This window comes from Anser cygnoides, chromosome 7 (assembly GCF_040182565.1).
Source record: "Anser cygnoides isolate HZ-2024a breed goose chromosome 7, Taihu_goose_T2T_genome, whole genome shotgun sequence".
Taxonomy (NCBI): Eukaryota; Metazoa; Chordata; class Aves; order Anseriformes; family Anatidae; genus Anser; species Anser cygnoides.
Window position 1 is genome coordinate 8,521,855 of NC_089879.1, and position 17,271 is coordinate 8,539,125.

At 40.0% G+C, this 17,271-nt stretch overlaps 1 protein-coding gene and 1 long non-coding RNA gene across 13 annotated transcripts in view; both read right to left on the minus strand.

The window, feature by feature from the left end:
• The window catches only part of ATRNL1 (attractin like 1), a 495,684-nt gene extending 492,177 nt beyond the window's left edge, over positions 1–3,507 (minus strand). For 3 of the 12 annotated variants that reach the window (XR_010832767.1, XR_010832768.1, XM_013174613.3), the window contains exon 1: positions 2,680–3,494. Coding sequence is in view for 8 of the 12 variants with exons in the window: in XM_013174613.3 (XP_013030067.3) it covers positions 2,680–2,981 (302 nt within the window). In the remaining 4 variants the exon portion in view is untranslated. Of the gene's footprint in view, positions 1–2,679 lie in introns of all 12 variants that reach the window. The other 9 variants (XM_013174611.3, XM_013174612.3, XM_013174609.3 and 6 more) reach the window with 7 other exon arrangements.
• A 5,195-nt stretch (positions 3,508–8,702) lies between these two features.
• The window catches only part of LOC136791235 (uncharacterized), a 39,335-nt gene continuing 30,766 nt past the window's right edge, over positions 8,703–17,271 (minus strand). Inside the window, exons 16-17 of the long non-coding RNA XR_010832773.1 lie at positions 16,766–16,875; positions 8,703–10,776 (exon numbers count right to left, since the gene is read on the minus strand). This is a non-coding gene — a long non-coding RNA (uncharacterized lncRNA). The remainder of the gene's footprint in view (positions 10,777–16,765; positions 16,876–17,271) is intronic.

The window sequence follows — 17,271 nt, forward strand, 5'->3', positions numbered from 1 at the left end:
ACTTCAAACTGCTGAAAGTATGAAATAATATAAATATTTAGAATACACAATGTTCTATTAACATTGGTATGCATCATACCTACAATACATAATGCTTAACGTAGCTATAATAGCCAAACCTACTTTTCAATCTTTCTATTATTCTGAAGCACTCTTCATAATAATTCTTCCTGCAAGAAGCAACTGCTCTGAGGTGATGCACGTCGTACATGATTGGTGAAGTAAGAGTCCTACAGCTGCAAAAATCCAGCCATGGCTACTTGAGCATAAAGCAGATACGCACCCTTCACAGACAAAGGGAAACAATATACGAAAGTTCCATGATAATAAGTTAGGCTACCAATAACTACAGTAGTCAGAAAGCTCTCCAATTGTCTGGCCATAAGGCAGACTAACATTCATTTTCCAACTCTTCCGTAAACACGGAGACTTGGCTCATCAACCATTCGACACCCTTCTGAATTTTCAAGATTCAAAACACAGCCACTCTGAGTTGCTGCTGGCATCGCAGCAAACATTAACATATTTCATACCATCCCCAGCTCACAGGGCTTGGAAAGCATTAGAACTCAGAATGCTTATTTTTCATGGCAGAGTATATTTTGCTTATAAGATTAAAGATGAGCTATCAAAGATACTGGTATTGAAAGTGTCCTCAGCAAAAAATAGGCTTCCAATGTGACAGCAAAAGCTCTCTTCTCTGACAAAAACCTGAATGCAAGCATCACTGGCATTTCTAAAAATAATCATGAAAGAATACAGAAGAGTTGAGAAATCTATTCTGATTTCTCCAAAACTCCTAAAGGCACACCAATTAACCCTGCATTAGCTGAGCGCAGAAGAGGTGCCCCTTCAACACTCCGGCAGAACTTCCTCTAGGTGGGGATGGATTATTAACTTTCCACCAGAAGTGAGCTAAGAAAATGCAACCACCATGCCTCCTCCGCTCGTTAAGTTCACTCAAAAATACAAACAATGTAAAGAAACAAACGTTTTAACAAGCAACCAAGGATATACCTTTAATGGCTTGCTAAAGGCTCCAGGAACCATTCAGAGCATACACTAACAAAAAGCTTTGAAATTTAAGAGATGAAAATTTGCTTCAGCCCTTGCAGTGTTAGGGTCTGTCGTGCTTGGTGTCGAGATAAAGGCTACCAGTAATCTCTTTACAACACAGAAATGCTCTGCTAGCCTGCCTGCTGCCGCCCAGCACACACAAAGAAGAATCACCTGGGCCTCCCTCCCCACGCAATCCCCACGGCATTCGCCCGCTGTGCCAGGGCACAGGCCAGCCCGTGCCATCAATACTTGCAGGTAGCTGATGACCAACTTTAAAAGATTATCACCAAGTTCATATGCAGATAGGATATATATAATTGCCTTCTATTTCCTTTATGACTCAGTTACAGTCTCCCTGATGGAGAAACCCACCAAATAGTATCAGTGAACTGCTTCTCTCTGCAGCATGTGCGTTGTTTCAGCTAACATGTCTGCATGCCAGCTACTCCTCAACTTCCCAAGCTAACATGATACTTGATTTACCTTGCCTTTATTTAGGAATGAGTGATTAAATACACAGATTAAACACTTAAAAGACACGGGAGTTATATAGCTTGATTTTAGTCCTCAGAAACACGTTTTAAAATAGGCAACTGTAACCTGTTAAAGTACTTTCCAAAGACAGAATTTGAATTCTGTAAGATACAGCCTCACCAATATACTGTTTTAGCTAAATATTAGGACAGTTTCCAGCTGTAGACGTCAATATACTTAATAAACGGAGTTTCCTGCTTTTCCTGCTTTTAAGTGGTGTTTTGCAAGGGAATGAAATGAGATGTCCTGTCCAAGGTTATATAGCGAAATAACAGCGAACTGTTAGCTGCAACAGCATTTTTCACTGCCAGTCTTTACCCTGATACCAAAGGGGGCGGGGGGAAGTGACAGCCCTATAAATTAAGTCTTCTCTTCAACTACATAGGGAAAAGCAAGTGTCAGGGTATGGTTTTGTCTCGCTGATCAATGACTCGGTATCACATCCACTTTTAAGAATGAGAGGGTAGCTCCAGCATCACTAACCACTCACTCCTTGGCAAAGATGTTTTACATTCATACCACCGCCTCTCCTGCAAACCTCATCACTTGTGATGTACATTTCAGTAACAGTTACATTTATGTCACCCTGAATGTGCCCAAACTTAGGTAAAACACGTGCGAGAAAAGGGAACAAGACTAAAATGAGCAAACGACTGTCACTTTCCAGAAGGATAAAAGTCATTCACATCCACCAGTAATTTTTGCTCGCTGGGCAGCCTCATGAAGTACCCATGTCATTTCCATGACACTTCCAGAAGGGACAGCAGCGACACAGCTCCAGGCCGATTTCTCCTCGTGTCGGTTCCCCCGGCACAGAGCAGCCTATTTCCAGCCGCACACCGCCGGGTACAGTTTTCCACCCGAGGACTGCGTCCTGTATCCTTCGAGGGAGGGAGCGTGAGGTGGAGGGGCCTATTTCATCCCTAACTTCTGTCACACGCTTCCACCGGGCAGAAACAAAATCAGAGCAGACACAAGGGGGGTGGGAATAACAACAGGAAAACACAGGCAGGTGAAAATAGCAAGAAAAGAGCTAGCACTGGTCTTGAGAGGAGGGAAAGAGACCGGTAATACGCAGAGACTTACTTGAACCTGCCCTGGCAGTGTTGGCACTGGTCTCCCACCCAGCCCTGGTCGCAGACGCAGGTGGAGTTGACACAATGACCCGAGAAGCAGGAGATCTTGTCGCAGGACTTGGACTGGGACACCTGGGCGTAGAGGGCCAGGTACAAGAAGGCGTAGAAGAGCAGCCAGCTGTTCACATCCAGGAGCGAGGTGAAGCAGCAGCAGCAGGCGGAGGGGAAAGGGCTCCCGGCTCCGGGGGGCGCGGGGGCAGCCCCCGCTCTCCTCAGGGCGCCGCCCGGCTCCATCCTCGCCGCGGGGGCCATGGACCGAGGCGCGGAGGACTGGCAGCAGGGGCAGCGCCGCGTCAGGAGCTTCCCCTGAGGAAGAAACGATCCGGGCAGGGAGATTCAAACCCCCCGCTTCCTCCTGGCCTTCCTCTCCTCCCTCCTCCCGACCCCGGCGCCGTCTCCTCCGGCCCCTTCTGCGCTGTCTCCTCACTCCCGCGGGGAAGCCCGGCAGCCCTCAGCCATCCGCCCCTTCTCCTCTTCGTCCTCCTCACGGCTCATCGCTGCCGTCTTCTTCCATGGAGGAGGAGAGCTGCCTCTTGACCTTGGGCTTTCTCCTCGCCAGACGCGTCTCCCCCCTCTCTCCCACAGACACACACACACACACACCACCCTCCACCATATAGCCCCGGCCTCCCCCTTCTCCTTTGTAGCCCCGCCGCCCGCGGCACACACGCAGGCAGCGGCGAGGAGGAGCGCGGGGAGGCGGGGGCCGCCGCCGTCCTCCCGCCACTCAGCGAGGGCGGCCGGGCCCCGGGGCCGCTCCGGCAGCCCCGCACCGGGGGGAGGCGGCTGGGGAAGGATCAGGGGGCTCTGAGACCCCCCCCCCCCCCCCCCTCCGTTGTTACCCCCGCGGGGATGAAAGGCGGGAGGCTGTGAGGGGATGAGGAGAGTTAGCGGCCCCGCCGCGTCCCGGCTGACAGCTTCCAAGCAGCCATTTTTAAAGGCTAATTGTAATCTCCGCTCGGAGCCGCAAGCTCGGGCTAAACCCCCCGCTTCTCGGGCTGCTCGGAGCTGGACATCGCCGACGAGCCCTCAGAGGCGGCGGGAGGGGGCTCGGGGGGGTCTGGCGGTGGTGGTTTGAGGGGGACGGCGACCACCGCCGGCTCAGCGCGGAGCCGGGGCAGCGGCACCCCGACAGCTCCAGCCACAGCCACCTGCGCCTGAAACCTCCGAACCCTCTCCCACACACGCTGAAAAAAAGACAAACCGGGGGGGTTGTGTGAAATGGCACAGCGACGGCTTGCCCCCCTCACTCCCCCCCTTTCATCTGCGCTCCCCCTCACAAAGGCGGCAGCCGCCGGGACCTCGGAGGCCCCCGCCCCCCTTCCAGCTTTGCTCCCGTTTGGGTTTTGTGGTGGGACCGTGGGTCCCTTAGGAAGGGGAGCCCCCAGATCGGGGCTTCTCCCCACTGCCACCTGACCCCCCCCGGCCGGCACAGAGCCCCGGGGGCACCCCCCGGCCCCTTGCCTCGGTACTGGCCCCCAGCCCTGCAAAGTTCACGGGCAGTTTTCTTCAAAATCGTCACGGTCAGCGCTAGGAGAGATGTCACTGCTTGTTCAGGAGTCCTTGCCTTCCTACAAGTCACTCCATCTTCTCATTCCACAGTTCAAGAGGTTGCCTTCCACTTACAGCACATGACCAGGAACAAAAGTTCCCACCTTCATAACCAGAGCAGCACAGAAGTAATAATCGCAATAAAGTTGCCCTTTTTTTCCAGCAAGATGTGCCTTACATAGCTCGTTTTTTTCAACTCTGCTATAACATGTTTCTATAATCAGAAAACAATAATGAGCCCCGCTGTCTAGCAATAAAGAAGACATTAGCAATCAAAACCTCTGAAACTTTCTCATAACACTGAAATTGAGAATTTATGACGTTATGTCTCTATTCCAAGAAGATAATGGAAAGGTATTTAATTTCAGCTCCTGCTACTGTTTCAAAACTGGCAGGTCTGAAGTGACCTGTGTTGGACCTGTCTCCAGATCAACCCTTCCCCAGATTCTGCAGCTCTCACCCTTGGAGTGAGAGGAACTGTTTGGTTGGCTGTGGTTTAGCCCGAACAGACTGGCCTGTTTTTCCAAGTATACCATTCAATCCTCACCAGAATTTCCAATAAAAATCAATGTACATCAGTACTACAGTAAGGAGCACAACAAAACCCATCAGTATCTATTTGTACTTCGTGTGACGTAAGAGTCCAACCGAAGTCTCTACAGAGAAACAATCTTTGCCTCATGCAGTTTACAATTTTAATTAAGGGAACACCTGAAAATGCTTGTGGGGAAAGCAGAGGTGAAAAGAGATTCATCCAGTTTCATTCTGAAGGCTGTCAGGAAGACCACAGCCGCTCCCAGTCCAGGAGTCTGTACATTGTCTTCCTAACAGAGCTGAGATAGATCATTTCATTGTTCTGGATCAGACACATTTCTTAGCTATTAAGCATCTCTTTGTGTGTGTTTTGTAATGAATTGTTGAGTTCATGCAATGAGAGGAAATGGAAATTGTGTTGCTGCTTTATATTTTATGAAAAAATGCTGAGACTGAAGCCTTTGCTGAACAGTCTGCTAATTGTGCAATATTACATGTGATTAAGGCTGCTGAACAACTGTCCTCTGTTAAATAACATTATGAGACCAGAAACACAGTTAATACAAGATTCTAGTCCAAGATACAATGTCAGTTCGAGACTACTCTTTAATCTCAGAAACACTTTCAACAATTTTTTCCTGCTTAACATGGCAGGAAGATACATTCCTCCTCCACTTTCTCAATTCCTTTATACCAACCAAAAAAGTTCTAAAGCATGCACCATCTTTTTCTCAGCCTGAATAAAGATTTTGCTTCAGATCTACAGAAGTCAGCCAAGTTTGTAAAAATCAACATTCAAAGCAAAGCTAGGCTCTCAACAATCCTTAACCACGCAAAAGGTCTATTCAAAAGCACAACGATCAGTGTGCATTTGTCCATTAAATGCCAAATTTCTTCTTTAGTTATAAATACATAAAAACTAAAATGAAAATACAAAAGAAATGCAAACCTATATTGGGCATGGTTGTTCCATGAATTTAGAACAAAAGCACAAACAGGCCATCAGAAATGGACTAGGATGGTTATAAGAGGTGCAGAGAATAGGATGACAGTACTCTTACTGCTTGAACAATCCTATCTAAAAGCCTAAACACAATTATAAAGGTTTCTAGATTTAGAACAGCAAGGGGGTAAACCTTGTATAGATATCTCCTGGCTAAAAAGTAAAAAGCTATGAAAATGAAGACATGCAAACCTTTTGGCTGTTGTACGTCATATCGATGCATTAGACATTTCATAACCTTGGGAAATGAATGATGTACAAACGCCAATATTGCTTCTCTTCTGTCCTCATTTGATAGGAATTTTTTTTTACATCAGATGAAGTTAACAGATCTGGCTGAGAGAAGTCAGATCTGTCAATCCTTTCATCGTTACATGCGTATCTGTAAGTTCCGCTTTTCTTGGAAGTGTAACATTTTACACCCTTCATCCCTCCAGTTCTTGACATGGAAAACATTTACACTTCTGAAGGGCTAACGTACTAAAAATCTTTCACAGAATTAACAACTTAAAAGCATCTGAATAACTCTTCAAAAGTTTTAAGTCACTGGATAAAAACAGATAGTGAGAACACAGAATGGAGTAAGAATGCAGAAGGGATATCAAACAAAACCTTTCAAGAACATTTCCGTCATATTGTTAGCTATTACCATCAAAACCTAAGTACTAATATTCAAAAATACTGATACATCTGTGTTCATCAGCAAAACGGCTTTAAGTGTACTTAAAGATCTATATGGTTGCTGTTGTGAGGCATGGTGGCATGGATAAAGGGAAAAAGCCCTCAGAGACAGACGTCTTCATTTTTTTCAGTATTTCTACAGGACCCTGAAGACAAGAACACAGCAGAATCCATTCGCCTTCCCTACACACACACACACCCTTCTCTGTTCAGCTTCCTCTGTCCTATAGGCTGATACCAATCAAGCCTTGCTGCAGATAATATCTTTCAAAAAGGATGCTTAGTCCTATTTAGGGTATATCGTGCAGATGTGTTTTTGCAGTGATGCTGAGAACTATACAACTGGCTGAATAGAAGAGGGAGAAAAAATACTACCTTTGTGGTTGACCTCTTTGCAGGGATATTAGGAGAAAAAAAAATGTTTTCCATGCCCTTTTCCTTGGGACAGACATTATCAGACTCAATAAGTAAAAGGGGCCAAGCTCTGCACTGCTTCCAGGGGTATTTAGATCTGAGCCAGCCTTGTGACATATTGGTAAAATTAGCATGTAGGTTGCTGTAGCAGAGGTAATAATGCCAGAATGAAGTTTCAAGAGCTGTTCTAGCTCAACATACTGGGGCAGCATACAGGCTTTATGGTATGCAGCGTACAGGCTTCTTAATGAACCTTACAAGTAGAGCTGGGGCACAGACTTTCCCTTTTCTTTCCAAATACACACATAACACCTTGGGTGAAGGACAATATTAGACTTTTTTTTGCTGTTTTCCTAAATCCCATGCTAATTTTTCATTGAGTGATACTGAGGCACCTGAGCCACTTTAAGCCTTTCTGACACTATGAAAACCATCAGTCTATTCCTTGAAGTAAAAGAAATTTATCCCTACTCAGCAGATTCTAGTGCTAAGAGAATAATGCACATTACAATTTTCTGTTCTTACTTGTCTTAATCAATAAGCCAGATCTTGGGAGGCATATTTTTAAGCTTACAGAAGTGGTAAGTCTTCCCTTCTCTACTCTTTTTTAATTTAGAAAGAAATAAAATTCACAGAAGACTCATTGGAACCCTTCTAATATGAAACCTTCATAGAAAATCTCAACTTTCTTATCACCCATGATTGTATTTTGCTACAGCAGTGAGTCAGGTTTATTACCATCATTTTCAATAAGCATTGGCAAGCAAACTGCAAAACAACAAAACCAGCAAAAGCTGTAGAAAGCTTACCAGACTCAGAAAGAACTTACAAACAAACGAGGAAAATAATGTTTATGTTGTTTTATCAAAAATATCTGGAGAAAAGCAAATTAGGGTCAGTTCTATATTTTCATCCATGTGCATAAGTTAATGTGTAAAATCTATTTTACAAAAAAAAAGTCAGACTTTTACTGAAATAGTCGTTCCTTTGCATAATTTTATCATTGGGAAAAAATGGAATTACATTTTTTAAACAGTGATGTTAAAACTGCAGATTTGCATCAAGAGTAAAATCCACTTTGTCTTCTGGTTTGTGTAAAGATGAAAGAAACTTCAGAAAATAAAGAGAAGCCAGGCAAAACCTAAATTCTATCAGCAATGACAAAAAGTGAGCTTCTATACATTTTTAATTCAGAGGGGGAAGAAAAAAAAAGCATGGAATGAGTTTTGAAGTTTCAGACTTTAAGAAAATTAATGTAAATACATTGATTAGTTCAGCAGCTGAATCAGTCAGAGGGGAGCAATTACACCTGAAGCCATCAGTGTCCTGTGACAAGTATGTATGGGAAAGTCAAACGCTCATTTGACCTGTTCATGAGATATAATACTGGTTGATACTCTCCTGCAGATTTCATAAGTTCTCAAGGAGAACCAGCGAGTTACAGACAAGGCTTTAAGGTTATACAAAATCTCAAGCTAATGTGAAATAGAAACATCTATAAAAGGCAGTTGGTAGCCAGGTTCAGTCTTAGCGATCATTTCAAGCCGTGCTCTTTGTGATTGATAAGCATCTTTCATGCTTTCACATTTTTAGGATTAAGTCTCACAGAAACTAGGTTTGAATACCTTTTTTTTTTCCAGCAATGAAGCCATGAGAATACTTTTATTCTGAATATTTCTTCAATTATCTCTCAAGTGAATACCCATCCTTCAATCAGCTCAGCGAAACTGCTTTATAAGTTACACTTCATAAGCAAAATTAATTTGCTGGCTCACCCAAGGCAACTTTATTATTGTGTTCCAGACTTTATGCACAGTTTAGTTGCAAAGCTATGTGTACCTACCCAGTGTTAAGAGACTAGATCTAAAATGTGTTAATATAAAGGCTTTGAGAGTAGGAAGAATAAAATGTTAAGAAATTGGCATTTCATGACAGTATAATACAATTCTTCTCCATCGACATTGATCTTGACTCTTACTACAATTCTTTAATTTTTTTTTTTTGGTTTGGTTTTTATTTTTTAAGAAAAAGATTTAAATGTCTGCTTTACACTTTCCACTGAGAGATGTGTATCTGCACTCCACACTGAAACCTTGATGCATCCTGCAATATATTCCAAATTATCTGGAATATATTACAAGTTATCTGGAAAACACTTGTATTTTCCATTGCAAGTGTCCTTTCTTCTGAGAATTTTTCTATATCTGTTCTGTTGCATTTCATTTTCACTGCTATTCCTTCTGGAGTTTCTCACAATCCTGCTTAATCTTGACTAAGCTAGAGCATTTTTCTTTGTCAGCAAAGCTGCATCTCACAATTCAACCTTTCTAACACATCATTAGTAGGTATACTGAATTTATCCAATACCCTTAATGATCCCAAAGGGACACCGCTATTAGAATTTTTCTAGCTGAGAAAGCATTTACTTTGAGTTATTTTCTCTCATTCCTTTCTAAATCAGGAAATTATCTTTAGGATTCGTGCCACTGCTACCTTTATTTCTTTATTTGTTCCCTTTATTCATAAGTTTCAGCAAAATGCTGAAAAATGTGTTTGATGGTTAATGAAAATCCATTGCCTTTACTGGGATTTACACTCCTCCTTCAGAATTTAGCAGAGTTTTCCATGTTTTTCTGGATAAGGCTAGTTTGCTGAATGATGTTGGAAAAAGCCTTACTCAAACATTCTGAAAATCAAAACAAACCATATGATCCAATTTTCTCTTATCCACTATTTTTTATTTGCAAGACTTAGGAAGACTACATTTACTATTATTAATGGCTTTCCAGATTTTCTTCATCACATTATTCTTTACCCAAGAGCTTCATACTTACTACACTGATTTCTTCCAAGACTGCTAAAGCATGACTTCTCAGCCCATATTTTCAGGCTGACAAATTCCATCTCTCTGAAAAAACTCACAAAATGTTGGGTAACTGTTAAATCAACCCTACAATAAGTATTCTGATTAATAAACTTTTCATCTTCATATTTATATCACAGTTCAGCTCCTCTGGATTGATATTGCCTAACCTTAGTGATTCCATTTCAATATTAATTCACATTGTTTCATTACTTTTTCTTATTTTTAAAAATATCTAAAACCAGCTACTGCAGTGACCACTAGAATGCTTAATTTTTCTTTTTTTTTTTTGTTTGTTTGAACACTGTAAAGAAATCATTTGTTTTTGCTAAAAGATTTATTTCCTTTTCAGGTACTACTTTTGGAGCCTAGTGAATTTTCCTGTTGGTTCTCTTTTAAGTAGCTAAAAATACGTACACTTCTCTGTGTACTCAGCTAACACTTGAGTATCTGGGTGATTAAACTTGGGAAAGCGATACTTCCAAAAAAAGGAAAAACAAGTGCATCAAGTAGGCTGCAACAAGGAAAATGAACCAGTGATTGTAGTAGGCATAATGGAATAAAATGGTGCTCATTTTTTGCCCTTTAATTTACATAAAATTGGGAAAAATGAAAGGCTATGCATGCATTGATCCTCGCCTTGTCTTCTACAGAGATGTCAGAAAAGAACTGAGTAGATTAAATTTTTCCCTAAGTATTAGTGTCGAAACAGGCATTATATGCCAGGAATCTAAATGGCATATTGCATTAATTCAGTGAAATTATTTTCAATAATTTGGAAGAATAATTCTCACGTATAAATATAATATTTTGACAAGCACAGAAGCAGTTATTTAATTAGCTTAATACATTAATTTTCCTGAAGATATGAGGTAATACCTTCTATGTCTGCAGTTTGAAATAATGGTAGACCATGCCCGGGGTGACATCTGGCTGCACAGTTTGAGGGTGGACACGCATCACAAGAGGAAAGGGAGAACACGAAGTGACCCATCAAACATCTGAAATACAGAACCACAGATACAGCAGTCTGAGGGGTAACTACCTAGACATTATGGTCTTGACACATTAGTGTAATCAAAGTGATGTTACAGCAATGGGGCTGGATAAACAGCAATGAACATCAACGCAGAAACCTAGAAGAACAGACAGGAAAAGTCAGGTGTTGTGGCTTCTAAAGGGTGTGTTTCCTTCTGAAGTCTAGGGAAAAGCGATAGGAAGGTTTGTTGAATACCAGTTAAAATATGCAAGAGAATACGAATAAAATTGTCTTAATTATGGGTATAAACCAAAGATTTTCTGATCAGGAAGCATTTTTACTATAACAACTACTGGAGACGTCCAAAGGGCAGAAACTACAAATACCTAAAATGGCAGGACCCAATGGTTAGATGGGAGTATAGCCAACTGGGATCTGCTGGCAAAAGCAGTAAGGCAGGACATATACTCAATCCTTTGAACACACTAGCTACTGTATTTTCCTTTCACAAAGTGGAGGAAATTACACAGAAATTAGCTATTTTAGATTTAATTCAAATTCTTTCAGAGGAAATGGTTGAGAATCTTAAAGTGGAAGTTAATTGAAGTGAAAGAGATCATAAAAATGATAAGTCTTCCACTCTTCGTTTAAATTGCAAATAACAAAATAAGGGTAATGGACTTCAAATAGCTCAGGGAAATGCAAGTATCTGAGAAGAGATAAGGAAAAAAGAAATACACAAGATAAGGGCACAACAGCAAATTATCCTAACAGGGAGGAAAGATTAGAAGTACAGCAAAAATTAACATGATTGCATCAAGAACTCTTTAAACGATCTGAAAATCTAAAAGAAAATCATAAAAAGCAGAAATAAGGACACATATATGATGATGAGTATAATGAAATAGCACAAACAGGCCAGAATAAAATAAAAATAAAATGCTGAAGCACAGAACAAGTCACAAGTTCCATGATAATATTCACATTCATTTCAAATGGGACAGATCTGTGCTTGAAATACTAATAACTTCTATAGTGGTACACATCAGAAAACTACTGTTTTCCACAAGGATTATGCCACATCACAACAGCTTGTCCCTTGGTTTTGATCCTTTTTTGCTCTCCAATTTCTCCATCTCTTACTGATGATTTTCTTACTTAAGTCCCCAAAAAAATGATTTCACAAGCTCAAAGCAAAGACAGTGGAGTTTCATTGTCATAGGTGCTCATCCCAGCCCCATTGACGTCAACTGTCCACTGTCATTACAAGGTAAGGCACGCATATGGCCTGCTGAAATTAATTCCATGTATCGGTTTACTTCTGTCAAAGCTGTACATGGCCACGCTAAATATTAAAAAGAAGTCCAAAACAAGATTACAAAATACAATTTTTAATTACATCTTATGGAGCACTTTTGTGGTTTCATCATTGCCAAGAAAAGTTGTTAATGTCCATCAGTATCACGATGGAGAACCACAAAGTTATAGGTAACAGACTGGATTGGTTATACCACTACTTACAAATAATTTTGTTGTGCCATGAAGATGAATATCTTCAGGCTAAAAGAAAGTCTGAGAATAGGAAGGATCAAAAAAAATATCATTGAAACACTGTGGAAGCACTCTTATTTCACAAGACTTTTTTACACAGCTGTATAATTAAATTTACTGTGTTTTGTGCTTCTGTATTTTCTCTCATTCCTTCATTTTTCCAGACTATGAGAAGACTGTTGTGTCATTTACCAGAAAATAAAGTGAGAAAAAACATAATTTGGACCAAAACATTTTCCATCTGTTCAAATAATTCAAATGTCTAATTACACTGCCAAAAATAATTTGTAATAAACTTTGTTTGAGCTACTATAACATAAGACAAGTTATGAAGTTTTAACTTAAGTTTCAGTCTGACTCACTTCCTTCACTGTTTTTGTCAGCTTAAATACTTTTTATCTATAATTCCCAAATTTGGCCTGTCTTTATTTATCTTCTTTGTTCTTTGGTGGTTTTTGTTTGTTTGGTTGGTTTTGATGTTGTTCTTGTGTTAAGGGCAGTTGGAAGTTACCCTAGACTAAAAGAAATTCTACAAATTACTCCTCACTTTTACATGAGGAGAATTTCAGTGTACCCACCCTAAAAGAAAATGTCACATAGTAAAACAGAGCTTATAAAACTCTTCTGATGATAATTAATGACACTTTTTATATTTGAAAGAGGAGTTTTTCTTGCATACTGTTAAGCTGTTGTTTAACAGTCCAGTCTACCTTTATTTTTAAATAAAAGTATAGATGGATTTTAAAATAAAATTTTCTCAGCATTTCACCTACTGCTTTCATTTTGCTGTATCTGGATTACTTTGAAACCAAACCAAACTGAAACAGAAAATAAGTTGCATTCTTTTTTTAATTATTTAATTCTGTTGTTACTATTCATGGTTCTATCAACGCAGCATAGTACGGAGATCTCATGTAAAGAATATGACCAGCATTAACGCCTTACAAAATTATACTGTGTTACCTACATCACCCATCATTCTGCAGTAGTCTGACATGGTCCTAATACCTTATGGTTCAGTGGTTTGTCTCAACATGAACACACATGTGCACACACACATGCTCAAACATTATTAGCATACTTCTTACGTTCTGTAACTGTAGCAGCCTTTAAAAAAAAAAAAAAAACTCACATCCCCTCACCTATGTAGACACCTCATTCTAGAAGCTGCCTATACAAAGATCCTGGTGATACTTCCCCAGCTGAGAGGGACAATCTCCAGTAAGGCACCATAAATGCCTTGAATAAAAAGTCCGTTTGATGTCCAAGGTTGCATATGAATACAAATACAAAACGAATGACAATTTTATAAATAGCAGACAATATGGATGTCTCCTGTGAGGGCAAAAACGGATGCCCACATCTCTCTGAAGAATGTCAGAAAATCATACAAGCAGAATGACAGCTTGTCATTTGCAGGGTAGGGTTAGACTGTGCTTTCAGCATATTTTTGTTGTCTACAATTAAAAGGAATAAACTTCTCAGGTACTGTAGTCTGGGACTTGAGGCAAAAAGGCCGTAAGTGTCAACATGTATTTAAGAAACTACTATCTCTTATTTGTGTCTTTCTTGATAACCCATTTGGTGATCACCCTCCTCTTTCTTGATCACCCTCCTCAGTTTTCATATATTTGAGTCATAAAATGTAATTACATGTTGCTAGGTAGCAAGGGAATAGGTCTGGGGAAAAAAAAAAAAGTAAAATAAGTGTGTAAAAAAACAATTATGGAGGGGAGCAAATATGTGAACAGATTATATTACTTTGAGCGCTAGGCAAAAATAGAGCCCTCACTCCCCAAACCTCCTCAAATGTGCTGTTTGTGCAGATTGGATCCTTTTTTTGCTGAATGACTCTCTGGCCTTACTTTTGAACCTTCTGGCATGATGTCTATGGAGAAGTACAACATTACGGCTTCATCCAAGGCCTGTCTTTCATGTGCCTGTGTCAGAGGACTTCTGAAATGTGAAGGAAGACCAGAATGGTGCTAAAATTAAGGGACAAAGAAAGAGGGACTGCAGAAGAGTCTGTCATGTTCTCTATTATGGTTGCTGACTTTCATGTATGCAGAGAAATACACACGTAATTCAGACGGCTTGTCAAGGGAAATATGATTGAATTATCTCTATAGCCCAGCTGAAAGGTGAAATGATGAGCAACCTGGAATTAAATTAAAAACCTAAACCCATTAAAGTATTCAGATTTCCCAGTCCAAGATAAAAGTGAAAACCTTTGAAATTAAGCAGTCTTCCTACCCTTATCTCAAGCTGAAGACGCTGCTGCTTTGGATAACACAAAGGAAGCCAGGCTGGATTATTGCTCATTTGAACACTGGTTTTCAAATGCACCACATTTTCCTCAAGAAATGAACGTTATTCATTTCAGCTTATGCTGGATATCAAAGTAGCTGTAGAAAAGGACACAAAATAAATTACCAGGCATCCTTTGATCCCAACACACTGCTCTGCTTCCCCACTCCAGAGAACAATCAGAAGGGACCAAATCTCTTCCTTATTCTCAGCACAGTGCTGCATATCCTGAGTCTTTCAAAGCTCATTCCTTTTCTGAAGAATGTCTTTATTCATAAGTCAATAAATTTGAAATTCTGCATAAGATTTCCTCAAATGCAGGTTTTCTCACATGATCTCTCCCTTGCCTTCAGCACCATTCCTCTTAAAATATAATTCCCAAGACCCACCTTGTCTGGCTGAAAGAGATGAACACATCTCTCTCTTTGAGCAATCAAACTCTGTTCATCCATCCCATCACAATGAAGTATGTTGCTGTACAGAAGTATTCCATTCTTATATGCAATATAAACAAGAAAATAAAAATGATTTTCTGTTTAAACTGGTTTTTATGTTGGGGCAGTTACACTTTTGCTGCATCTGAAATGAATCCTTGCCTGCTTTCATAAGGGCAACGTCACACTGAATCACAGCCTGATGACTTTAAAAGCTGGAAAACCATGTGATAAACCATATTATCTCACAAAGTCATATTCCACATAGAGTTAAAAGGGATCAAAATTGAACTCCTTAAATACAACAATAAAAAGCCCTTCATGTATTACAAAGTGAGACCAGTTCTCCTCTATTTTTTTGTTCATGTAATGCACTCACATCACTTTCATTATGCCTGTTTGCTCTCCAAGTGTACGAACACTTCAGGGCAGGCATTCTTGCTTTGAAATTTGCATGGCACCAGAATAATGAAGCCCCAGTCCTAACAAGGGTCAGTGGAAACAACAGGAGCAGAAATATTTACTGCTGTTACTACTGTTATATTATTGGAAAAAAAAATGGCATTTTTCAGTTGCATTTTGAATACGTTGAAAATCAAATGCAAGCTGTTTCATAGCCCCTGGTCCCTTCTGTCCCCATAATGGAACCAACTCCATCCTGGAGTGACCAAGGAGCAATAGCAAACTTCTCTGACATGAGCTGTATCAAGGGACATAAAATCATCAGAAGGAAGCTAAGGGAAGAAATAATTATTATCAAGCTTTTACATTCAGACTTTTCCAATAATATTTGTAAATCACTTAGAAAATCTTCAGTGGAGGAAAGTTATTAAAGTGCCTTAGTTTTACTCCTCAAGCACTTGCCTATATGCCAGATAGCGATTTAGATATCAATGGAGATTCCCCCAATAAACAGTTTTTAAAATTAAACATAAAGCCTTTGTAATGGTATTACTCTTTCCATCATCAAAATATTATGCTGGTGTAGTTAAATTTTCCCATAGCCTTAGGTTTTGGTTCTCCAGAATTAAGTATTCCATTTCAAATCCACATATGGTATTTCAGTGATTTACACCTCATCTAATTTTGCTAGACGTCAGAAGCCCTTTTAATGAGTGCTTGGAGGGTTTCATTCCATTATAGTTCCAGAGAAGCTGATGCTGCATTTTCTTTCAAATTCAAAAATTTAGTTGGCTGACATCCAGCTTGCAATCAAATAATAATGAATTTTTAAAACTAATCCTTCCAAGCAGAATCTCAAGAATGAAATTTAAAAATACAAGAAATGTGCCAGATTTATACAAGTCTTCAGAGCAATTGTCCAAAAGACAAAGTGCATTGCTGTAATTTCTCTAAAATAGAACCAGTAACCTTTGGGATATTTCTTTCATCTAATCAACTGAAAATATTAACAATTTCACATGTTCAGTGTTCCTGCTATATTAAAAAAAAAAAAAAAAAAACAGCTAAATGTGAACATAGTCTGAAAAAGCATCTATTTAAAGCCTGCTGTACTGCTCACTCTCTACTGCATTGGACAGGATGGAAGTGCAGAGGCAGAGTAGCAAGCATAGTCAAGAAATAACTGAAGATAAGCAGGATTGGTTTCTCAGAAATGATGGCAGAGGTGAAACACTACACAAGGCATCAAGAGGCTGAAATTCTTGTCTTCATTCCATTGCTGATTTTCTATATGTCTAGTTACAGCATTTCCCTTACCTTTAATTTCCAAACCTTGAACAGCCTTTGTAATGCACCCTATCTTCCATCCATCTTCTCCCTCTGGTGCCTACCTATTCTCACAAAAGAAAAGGTGCATCTCTGTACAGCTGTAAACAAAGGGAAAAATAAAAACAACCCATGAATGTTTTCACAGACTATTTGGAGAACAGTGAACAGAGAATTTCTCAGTTAGCTTATGCCAGTTTTGAATGAGTTCACCTTTCCCCACCTTTTATTTGATTGCTCGCAAGAATTGCTTCAATTTTATAAAGATGACTTTCATAAGCTAAAATACCATTTATCATCCTAGTGAAAAGTATATGACCATATGGCATATATCTCATGTATACTATTGATTAAGTGTCTCACTAGCAAGTTATGTTGTCAAGACCTGCTGAGGTTGCCAGGTGCTTATCTTGTGAAGATTTTTGTAAACACATTTACCACCCACAGGTAAAAAAAAAAGTTATTTATTTACTTGCTTAATACCATATAGTTCCAAA